The 11,931-nt window shown below is 48.1% G+C and overlaps 1 protein-coding gene across 1 annotated transcript in view; it reads right to left on the reverse strand.

Moving 5' to 3' along the window:
- Nucleotides 1–5,129: 5,129 nt before the first annotated feature.
- The window catches only part of LOC119320646 (exopolygalacturonase-like), a 45,550-nt gene continuing 38,748 nt past the window's right edge, over nucleotides 5,130–11,931 (reverse strand). The window contains exons 3-4 of the mRNA XM_037594647.1: nucleotides 7,444–7,927; nucleotides 5,130–5,471 (exon numbers count right to left, since the gene is read on the reverse strand). Coding sequence (XP_037450544.1) covers nucleotides 5,130–5,471; nucleotides 7,444–7,927 — 826 coding nt within the window. The remainder of the gene's footprint in view (nucleotides 5,472–7,443; nucleotides 7,928–11,931) is intronic.

The raw sequence follows: 11,931 nt of genomic DNA on the forward strand, positions 1-11,931 counted from the left end.
TAATGTCTCAGGTTGTAGTCTCGCCCCACTCCCACCTCATCCCACCACTCTTATCTTTCGCCCACCTTTGACGTCATCACGTCACAACATTGGGCCGGCCCATTAAGGTTTCAGATCTTGATTTCTGGAACGGTACCAAGGGACCTGATTCTGTTGCCCGTGACTGCACCATGTTATATTCCATTGTGCATCAACATGTCATTATATTTCTGGAGATATTAACCGGGTGAGTAACCTTCCCTGAGCAAAGACTTGCCACGTGAAACAGTGGGCATCTCTATATTTATAATTAACTAGCGGTGTGACCCGCGCATTTGCGCGGCTAGATTTAATGTACAGTGTTATGTGTGGTGTTGTTTTCCCGCACTTCCTTCCTCGCAACTCATTATCCGATTTGATTCGTGAAGACAATATCTTTGTTGTTCGATTTGATTTGGAACACCATTAATATTTACAATAATTCCTATGTTTAATATTTTAGTCATAATCTCTCGATGTCTTTATCCCCCCCAACAAACTTTTCATGGGAGTTGATCTACCATGAATTAAATGTAAACATTATCAAAAACTTTTTGTGGTCGTATGAATGCACCTATCATATTTATTGAATTCCAGTTGTGTATGCATCTTTGGATGATCATTCACCTAGATGTCCCTCACTTTATGCATCATATTACCAGAAAATTCATACCCCAAAAAGGAGATCCACGGTTGGATGATTTCCTTCCTGATTTTGTTGACGTTTTCACCAAAAACAAAGTATAACAATAATGACTCTTATCTCGAACTTGTTTTTTTCTTTCTTCATTCGCTTAGTCAGTGGTTGTATATAGTTTATAATCATCAAATATATGCATCTCTTTAACACTTCTTACAAAGTTTTTACAGCAAGCGGTCCTTTTTGAATTTGGATCCTTGGACTGTTGATATAATATTATTTTTCTGTCGGCCCATATACTACTTCATCTATGTTTTCGTCTTCTATTTTTGTAGTGCATATCATGGTAGGCTTGTATAAACTTGTACGTGTAGCTACTCATGTGCCTAGTTTCCAAATTGTCTACATCATTGGTGCCTTTTTTCTGGAGGCAGTGCCTATTTCTTTTTTGTTTCCTATTATCTCGTTATGCTTTTTTCTATTTTATAAAACTTTTCTCTAGTCATCTACGGACATCAGATTGTTTTTTTTTCTGAAAGCACGTACATGAGATTATTTGGTATGTGTAGCGTGCCTCTTTTCTCCTCTCATATTGCAAAAGAAAAAAAAACGACCCCAAAACGGAATTGGTTGTTCCCTTTTTCCATGTACAGAAAACGTGCCTGATGTTTTCTCTTTTTAGTGTAGCACCTACATGATGTTGGCATTGCAACTTCTAGGTGTCCTCCTTATACACGGCGTGGTTGCACTTTTTCATCACAGAACCATGTACGTGACAGAACATTAGACGTGCAAAACTTTATTTTTGGACGTGACAGGTCCAATTGTTTCTACATAACAATACTTGTATGTAATGTTTATATCTTTTAATCTCAGCCATTGATATCCAAAATTAGTGGTCAAAATAATTTAATCTATGTGCATCAATATAATGCCTTGTTTGCCTCTTGTCTTAATATAATTATATAATAGATTTGTCTTTTTAGATATTTCAAATGGACTACCATATATGAATGTATATAGACATATTTTAGAGTGTAGATTCACTCATTTTGCTCCATATGTAGTCATTTGTTGAAATCTCTAGAAAGACAAATATTTAGGATCGGAGAGAGTATATCCCTAAATAAATGGACAGATACATTATAATAGATCATAGGTTGGTAAGTTTGTTTGTATTCATATTATTTGGCGTTGACATGTACTCCCTCCATAAATTAATATTAGAGTGTTTAGATCACTAAAGTTTACTGAGGGAGTATATTTTTATCAACTGAAAAGCCGATTCATAGTTTTATTAAAGTTAGAGATTGTTCTTATTACTTGTTTTTATATTTTTGTACTGACTTCTTTTTTATTGAATCAAAATTGTTATTTTAATATTGCTATATTCGGATGTGTATTTAATTTTGTATTCAGACTGCCTGTTAGATATTTCAAAAAAAAAGAACTGCTCTATATATATGCATATACACGTGAGAATTTCACGGACACGGATAGGTAGTTCTTCTTGGCAAAAAAACATAGGCGTCCTAAGACATCACGATTTGCATTAGTGCATGACGTCAGCAGTATGTGTTCTTTTTCTTGAAAAACACGTCATCAGCATGTGCAATCAGCCCTAATTTTTTTTTTCAACGGATGCATCTTGGGCCGTGCTGTTTACAACGTGTCCAACCCGGACCTGGACTCTGGTTCTTTTTAACGTGTGTGATTTGGTCGCTCTATGCGGCGCACTTGTAATTCTTTCCACACTTGTAATTCCTTTTTTTACTTGCACTAATTATAACTCTTGTCGGACACCAATTCATGTGTTGAGCGTGTCAACAAAACATATGTATGCACCTCTATATTGTTGTACGTAACTCTTAAAATCTTTTAATCTTAGCCCTTCTAATTCAGATCAACGCATCAAATATTTTTAACCTATGTGGATTAACGTGATGGCTTATTTGCTGCCTGGAGATTTCTTTTATGCTAAAATCATCGGCTATATTAGGGTACGCAATTAGATGTATCAAAAATGCGCCTGATTTTTTTCGAGAGGTTGCTTCATGTGACCATATCTTACAATAATACATTAGTTTTATTGGGGTAATGGTCTTTCTGTTCAAACCGGACTGCTTTCAATTTGCTATGTTTTTAAGTCTTCCTCTAGTCAAGTACACATACGTGAGATTGCTTAAATAGGTGTAGGTGTAGCGTGCCTTTTTTCTGGAGGCAGTGCCTATTTCTTTTTTTTTCTTTGAAAATAGTGCCTATTTCTTTTTTGTTTCCTATTCTCTTGTTATGCTTTTTTTCTATTTTATAAAACTTTTCTCTAGTCATCTACGGACATGAGATTGTTTTTTTTTCTGAAAGCACGTACGTGAGATTATTTTGTATGTGTAGCGTGCCTCTTTTCTCCTCTCATATTGCAAAAGAAAAAAACGAACCCAAACCCAAATTGGCTGTTCCCTTTTTCCATGTACAGAATACGTGCATGATGTTTTCTCTTTTTAGTGTAGCACGTACATGATGTTGGCATTGCAACTTCTAGGTGTCCTCCTTATGCACGGCGTGGTTGCACTTTTTCATCACCGAACCATGTACGTGACAGAACATTAGATGTGCAAAACTTTATTTTTGGACGTGACAGATCCAATTGTTTCTACATAACAATATTTGTATGTAACGTTTATATCTTTTAATCTCAGCCATTGATATCTAAAATTAGTGGTCAAGATAATTTAATCTATGTGGATCAATATAATGGCTTGTTTGCCTCTTGTCTTAATTATATAATAGATAGATAATAGATAGATACGCGATCATCCCTCACAGTAGGTGACAAGTTTAAAAAGTGCCCAATTGATAGGTCATGTCAGGATTGGGCGTGCATCTCTGAAACAGGAGGAGTGGAGTAGAAGGCATCAGGTATGTGGTTGTAGCTTGCTGTGTTCGTCGGGCTCTCTTGAACAAAAAGATGATGAGCTACCATGAATTCCACATCTTGCCGCTTGCTGTTTAATGGTATCCACTTTGAGTAGTGATGCTGTGCTATGTGGATTTGTCGGTGAATTGCTAGCTTTGATGTGTTCGGGTTGGTGATGAAGTGAGATGGGTTTTTTTTTCAAAACGAGGCAAAAGTTTTGCCTCATCCATTAATTAAACAGAAGAGAATTGTTCAGTTAATTAGTGGAAAACTGAGCGACAACCGATACAACAAGGGCCAAGCCCACTCCCACACAATCACGCACACATGACTAAGCCCACTCTTGCCGACAACATGTCGAACACACAACTTCCACCGCCGCCGGAAAGAAGAATCCATGACTACTATGAGAGGAGCAGCCACGGGACCCTCCTGCAGAAATGAAGAGCATGCACTCCACATGGCCCGCGTCCCTGATATGACAACGAGCAACATCGAAGGCAACCTCGTCGCCCAGACGACACGAAGCTGAAGCTCTCAATGTTGCAAAGTCTCGGAGCCGCCGCCCCGACATCCACCGCTCTGTTGCACCATGTGCGGTCCACCGACACCACCTTCCGGGGCCGCTGCCCCGACATACCACCGCTCACCCTCGAGCTACAACGCCGCACGACGCAGCCACCCGTAACCCACGTTGCACAGGGTGACTGCCCGAAGACCACGGCCGTCGTACCACTTCCGGGGCCGCTGCCCCGACATATCGTCCAACTGTCCACTCTTGAACGCGTCGACCGAGCCGACGACCCTGCTGCCCTTGCCGCTCAAGATCGCCACCCAAGCCATGCCGAGCAGCAACCCTACCTCATGGAGTTGTCACCGCATTGGTTTCCGAGACCGCCGTCTCGGCGCACAAATTCAGGGCCGCTGCCCCAACATACACTAACCTTGGTGGTGAAGAGATCGCTCACAACAATCTCTCCCAAACGACGCCTCCAAGAAGGTCACGACGTAGACACCGCCGCCGCCCGCTTCGGAAGACCGAGGCAAAGATTTTCATCCGGAGAGCCAAATCCGTCATGATGTTGACGGAGCTCCACAACGACGCCTCCAAAAAGGTAGACGACGCTAGTAGCGCCGCCGTCGTCGGCCTGACCTTGCTCAAGGCAGTGCTTTCGCCGGAGCTCCTCGCCATATAACAGGACTTGCGGATCCAGAGCACCGGATGGCGTCCGGATCACTGGAGAGCACACCTCCACCACCACCTGCCGCCAACCACAACCACTGCACGAACCCGAACGTAGCACCTCATGCCACGGCGAGCTCCATGCCACTGCCGCCATCCCGGGGCCGCCGCCCCGACGTCCACGCACCTCCTGACGTGCATCCGTGAACACACCTAGCTGGGCCTCTGCCCCGATTCACAGCCCCGAGCACCACCAGTGCCAAATCTGAGCAAAGGACTCCCAGATCCGTCGCCGCCCAGCTCCGCAGACCGCAGCCACCACCACTCAGCACCGTCACGTCCAGCTCCTTGTCCGCCACCTCGCCTGCATCGTCTCACACCTTGAGCGCCCCCTGCAGGACCGCCACCACCAGCCGACGCCTTGGCGAGAGCAGCAAGTTCCGCAGCACAGCCGCCGCGCAAGAACCGCGGGCACCGCGCACCCCCGGCACGCCAAGACGCGACCCCGCCGTTCGTTGAAGCTCTCGCAGCCGAGCCCCCTCCACGCCCGCAGCTACCGCGCCACAGAAACAGCCCCGCAGCCGCCGTCGCCACCGGGCTTTGCCCGGCGACGACCTCCGGCGGCGGCGAGGGAAGGTGGGGAGGCAGGGGAGGTCCCCCGGCAGCTGGATCTGGGCGCCCCGGTGCGGCCGCAGGAGCCGCACGGAAGCGAGTTTCTTCGCGAGTTTTTAAGTGAGATGGTTTGTTGGTGCAGGTGTGAAGCATCCGTTTGAGTATAGGAGTACCAATGACATATGTGGTGAGGTGTTGAGGCTTAACGGTGCGCACAAGTCAACCAGCATCTGGCCCCATGACCTTGACGGAGCCAAGTACACAGCAAACCATTCACTTTCCTCTGAATTGGGACTGATGCTTTCAACAATTAGGCTGGCATGTGTGTTCGTATTCAGTTATTGATGAAACATAGCCATAGTGTGTTGTTTATCGTTTCAAAAGTGCTCACAAACAGTTGTGATGTAAACTGTAGGCCCCGTAGACATCTCACCGTCCTACTCTTTTGTGATCAGAATCTTTTTAAATCAACCTTCAGTATTCAAACCATGTGAACTTATTTCACCATTAATGATTATTGGATGAAAATCTGGTACTGTAATTTTTTATACTATTTCAAAGATCGATAGTGTAGCTAACACGCTTAATTTTCCGATAAACATATCTTTACTATGCATAAATAACTGGATTATTATTGGCATGAAAAGTAGCTTATGTGCACTCATGCTTTTTAAAGCAGATGTGTATTCTGTTCCCAAAGGAATTAAAAAATTATGTGCCTTCAATAATACTAACTTACTTTCTGGAGAGATACCACCATTAATGATGGATTTAACTATTCAAAAGTTTGTTGGTTTTGCACCAGGTGCTCCTAATGAAAATTGTATCCATTGTTGAGGAAAAGAAGGGTGTAAGTAATTGCACCTATTTGCTAGATACTGGGTAACTTGTAGAAGACAAGATTTTTAATTTCCTCTCAACGAATTTCCTTTGGACTCAAAATTGATCCATATCCACCATGCTCAATCTCTCGTTGTTTCTTTCTCTAAATCCTCTCTATGTATGGTAGAAGTCGCTTGAGCGTGGACAAATCAATACCAAAATTTACCTGTTTCTTTCTATATGTGTGTACAACTTTCTCTTTGGGGAACGAGTAGGTGGAGCACGATGGCTATTTGATACTCCAAATTCCCACTAAATTGCATAGTTAATGATTCAAATCTTAGCATCTCATAATATCCAATAACTTTCAAATAATTTTATTCATATATGGAGTATGGCGATCTGTTGTAATGTACATATCATTTTTCATATATCATGACCTCTTCGTCGTAATTTGTCATATCAAGATGGTGTAAGATGGTCAGGCACACAACATTGTTGGGTTTTCTCATTTCATATCATGCTTGGTCTGCAACTGAATCTTACGAGTTCATTGGATGTTCCGCGAGTACGCGACTTGGCATACAAATGCATTATTCATAATGAAAATAATATCATTATATGTGCTTATAGATTATGTCATAATTCTATACAAAGATGACATCTTCGACCAGATAAAGAAGTGTTAATGGTAAAAAAATATATCTTTGGCAGTCTCCATGTCTACAAGGCTGGAATGTTGAGATATTAGGAAGTGTGCATTAGTTCTTCCGACAGAAAATCGAGCGGTCAGGAATGAGAATAGCGACATAACTCCATATTTCCGTGATGTGTTTGTACTTAAATTAAGAAAATGGCAAGATAACAAAAATTGTTCTATGTCATGATAATAAAAGTTTAATGAAATATGGATAACAGTGTCCTCACACCACCAATACACACATGCACTCACAAATGGATGGGTACCACCACTATCCTAACCATTAAACTACTTTAGTTCAATAATGTTTTTCTATTTGTCAATAACATATTATTGTTTTTTTAGGAAACATATGTTGTGTTTGATAGTATGATGTGTGTTAGCTGATTGCAAAAAACAAATGTGACATTGTTCTCGGTTATTTTAGTTCAGTGTATAGCATCTTAAATTATTTTAAAAGCCCATGGCAAGGCACGGGCGTTCTACTAGTTTGGATAATGACGAGGACGACGTGCCGTGCACACTGGTTCCTTTGAGGTAGTACTCGAGGTGACTGTGTAGCTTGGACGGCGGCGAGGACAGCTTGGCGTGGCAGTGACCTTGACGTGGGTGCAGACAACCATGGTCTTGTTGTTCTTGCCGGAGTACTCGATCTTGACGTCGGACATTGTGACGCCTTCGCAGGGCTTCTTGTCGGAGCAGAGCAGGCTGACGGCCTCGGGGGTGGCGGAGGTGCCGGTGATGTTTTTGAAGGTAACGTCCTTGACGGTGACCCTGTCGGCGTCGCACTTAGAGGTGCAAAGTTTGTTGGGGCAGTACTTCTGGTCGATGATGATGGGGTAGCCCGAGTCGTCCATCTCGATGTTCTCGTAGTGGATCTTGGATGCTATGAGGGGCGACTTGGCATCCTCGTAGGACCTGATGCGGAGGCCATTGGTGGAGCCCTTGAGCACGCAGTTCTTGACGGTGATGTCGGTCACGTCCTTCTCGTCCTTGTACCTCCCGAGGCTGCCAATGCTGATACCATGGCCTGGGCCGCTCTCGGCGTTCTGGGAACGGGGGTCCCCAGACTTGCCTGCATGTGGCCTGCGGTGTGGCTCAAGTGGTGGCCCAGTACGGCCCATCTTCATCAGCACAAGACTCAAGACCCTCGCGAGGGGCCAAGCCTCGCGGGGCGGACGACGCAAGGCTTCCTCAGGAACGGCCTCGCCAGGCAGGCTCGCGAGGAGGCGGAGAGATCAAGGCAGGGTACCTCGCGAGCTGCTCGTGACGCAAGCCATGACGATCGAGACCAGGTGGGCGCCAGGCGGGCGCCGGCCTGCGCAGTGTCCTTGTTTCCTCTTTGGTGCAAAGGGGACAAGCACGGGCGTGGAGTACCGAGGCAGCAAGCAAAGGTTGCCATTTCAGTGCAACGAGACCAAGACCAGCGGAGCAGCAGGATGGAGGTCACCGTGGAGCCCAAGACGGCGTCATCGCCAGTGCTTTTGGCAGCCGAAGACCAACTTTAGTTAGGATAACTTGTACTGGATGTTCCCCTTCAAAATGGCCGTTGTTGGCGCCCTTCCCGCTCAATATTTGGGAAGAGGACTAGGGCCTCTATAAATAGGACTAGCCACCACAGAAGAAAGGGACGGACAGATCGAGTGCTCAGTAGAGAGAAAGAGGCAATCGAACTCACCCAAGCAGTTCATCGCACCAGCTCAAGAACACCTCTCGCGAGGCTGTTCTTCCCTTGTACTGTTCATCATCAGCCTCTGAGGCAATCCACCACACCACACACTGGAGTAGGGTATTATATCACAAAGGTGGCCTGAACCAGTATAAATCTTGTGTCCCTCGTGTTGTTCATCGTTCTAGCCTAGATTCTCGCGAGGCGATCGGACGTAGATCAGTAGGGGAGAGATCTTCGTGCGCACCCCAGAGTTCAAACCTTAAGGGTCTGCCGGAACCCAACATCCGACATTTGGCGTGCCAGGTAGGGGTGCGCCGGAATCTTTCTTCCGCTGTTTCGCGTTCGATCTTCCGTCGTGTCCAAGGCTGACGCTCGCCAGGCTCGCGCCGAGCGTCGGGCTGCTCTCGCTGCCCGCGTCGCCCAGATGGCTCCCGTCGGTGGGTGTCCCCGTCATTCCCCGTCGCCTGCCACCAACGCCACCACCGACCCGGTGGGGAACGAGCAGCAGGCCTCGTCTCTGCATCCTTCGGTGCGGCGGGAAGGCCGCACCGCCACCCCGTCGCTGACTCCAGCCGGTTCGTCGTCCCACGCCCATCGCGCTCCCACGGACGCGCACGCCGCGTTGCTCCTGGCGCGTGAGCTCCGGCACTACCGTCCCGTCGATGACCTCTACGAGGACTGGCTCGCCCGCATCACCGAGCTCGTCAGCGCCGCAGGGGGCTCTCCTGTGCCGTCCCTCTCGCTGCCTCTCCCTCCGTCCTGCGCAGGAGGCGCAGATCAGGAGGTGCCTCAGCCACCTCCTCCCCAAGAAGGTGCCCTGGCGCCAAGGCACGCGGCCCCAGGACGAGATCCACCGCATCCAGCGCCCGCGTGACAAGAAAGGAGATGCCAAGAAATCCCTCGTCCCCAAGACGGTGCTCGCGTGCGCCCGACACCGGTGCGCCATGACCGCATCTCTATGCCACCACGTCAAGACCCCGCGCTGCTCCAGGAAGCGGCGCGCGGGAATCCCCAGGAGGAAGCCTAGCATCAGCAGAGGGCTCCGGTGGCCACCGCAGGCTGCCGCGCCTTCACCACCGAGCTACGCAGTGTCGCCTGGCCAGGTGAGGGAGTCCTAGACTAGGGGGTGTACGGACAGCCGGACTATCATCGTCCGCCGGACTCTAAGACTACGAAGATACAAGATTGAAGACTCCGTCACGTGTTCGGATGGGACTTTCCTTGGCGTGGAAGGCAAGCTTGGCAATACGAATATGTAGATCTCCTACCATTGTAACCGACTCTGTGTAACCCTAGCCTCCTCCGGTGTCTATATAAACCGGAGGGCTCTAGTCCGTAGGACACAACATACATTACAACAATCATACCATAGGCTAGCTTTAGGGTTTAGCCTCCTTGATCTCGTGGTAGATCCACTCTTGTACTACCCATATCATCAATATTAATCAAGCAGGATGTAGGGTTTTACCTCCATCGAGAGGGCCCGAACCTGGGTAAAACATCGTGTCCCTTGTCTCCTGTTACCATCCGCCTAGACGCACAGTTCGGGACCCCCTACCCGAGATCCGCCGGTTTTGACACCGACATTGGTGCTTTCATTGAGAGTTCCTCTGTGTCGTCACCGATAGGCTCGATGGCATCTTCAACCAACAACGCTGTCCAAGGTGAGACTTTTCTCCCCGGACAGATCTTCGTATTCGGCGGCTTCGCACTGCGGGCTAATTCTGTCACACCCTAGCTAGTCATGCATTAGAGTGTTGCATCATGTTTATTCTTTCATCAGAAACTTGAAATGGGGATGACAGAACCCCCAGTCCCCTCTGAAACCAACTAGGGTTTACTAAAATAATTTTCAGTAAACCTGAAATGCCCTTCTAAAATGTCCATCATTTTTGTCTTGGTTCAGAACCTCTGCCAAAAGTGGTGCACATTTTCCTAGGCCATCTTAGGGTTTTTGAATTAATTCATAAATATTTGAATGTGGGCATTTAAAATTATATAAAATATTTAAATGCTCAAATACCTCCAAACTAAAATGTTTCATGTTGGAAATAATCCAGCTATGGACCAGGAGTGATTTGGTGATTTTTGAAGTTGCCTAGGTATTTTATTTAATTCAACAAAGTTGCAGAAGTATTAGAAAAAAACAGAAAACAGAAGAAAATGAAAAAAACTTACCTGGCGCCTGCCCCGGCCCACCTGCCGGCCCAGCCCAGCACCGCTCCAGCGAGCTGCTTGCCGGCCAGGCAGGCAGGCAGGTGCCCGACGGCGACCGCGGCGTGCGCCACGCACCTGCTCGCCGCCTCGCCGCTCCCCTCGCCAGGTGACGTCGAGGATCGGCCTCTCTCTCTCCCCCGAACCCCCCAGACACCCCCTCTCCTCTCCAGCTCCTCCCCCTCGCACGCCCCAGCCATGGCCGACGCCATCGCCGCCACCCCCTCGCCGTAGCCACGCCCTCCGACCACCCCACGCCGTCTCACCGTGTCCAGGAGCTCCGCCGCTGTCCACTTCATCGAGCAGCCGAGCCCCGAGCGCTCGCAACGCCCGAGACCACCGCACCGACCTCGCCCGAGCTCACCGTCGCCGGAGATCCCCTTCAACGCCGTCGTCGCTCCGGTCCATCTCCGGCCGCACCAAGAACTCCGTCGCACTCACTGTGAGCTTAGCCATCTTCCCCTCCCTTCCGTTCTTGCTCCCGAGCCGTGTAGCAACCTCCCGGAGCTCAACCGCACCCACCGCCGTGGAGCTCGTCGCCGACGTGCTCCCGGTCGTCCTCCGGCCACAATATGGTGTCCATCTCACTCACCAAGTTCCGCAGCACCTAGCTAGCTACTCCACGAGCCTCACCGAACCCTCTAGCACCAAGTTCACCTCCGACCGAACCCCGGTGGCCGCCAAAGTCGTCGCCGGCGCCAACTCCGACCATCCCGACCTCAACGGACTCCGCCAAGAGCTGCGGTTTGTCCTCAGCTTCCCTCCGGTGGTCTCCGCGGCCCATTTGGTGGCCGAAATGGCCAAAACCACTTCCGCCGCCGCGTCGGGCTCGCCGGCGGCTAAACGCCGGTGCAGCCGACCCGGGTTTGACCACGGGTGGGCCCTGGTTGACTCCCCTGAGTCAATGACAGGTGGGGCCCAGCCCTGTTAATTAAACAGGATTAGTTTTAATTAAGTTTTAATTAAAATAATCACCCTGACATGCGGGACCCACTGTCAGGTTTGACCTGGACCAGTTCCGTTGACCTGCTGACGTCACACTGACGTCAGGCTGACGCAGTAATTGATTTTCTGGATTTAAATTAAATCAGGAAATTCCAGAATATTATTTAAACTTCAAAAATTCATAACTTTTATTCTGTAACTCCAAATTGGA

This window comes from Triticum dicoccoides, chromosome 6B (assembly GCF_002162155.2).
Source record: "Triticum dicoccoides isolate Atlit2015 ecotype Zavitan chromosome 6B, WEW_v2.0, whole genome shotgun sequence".
In the NCBI taxonomy this organism is placed as follows: Eukaryota; Viridiplantae; Streptophyta; class Magnoliopsida; order Poales; family Poaceae; genus Triticum; species Triticum dicoccoides.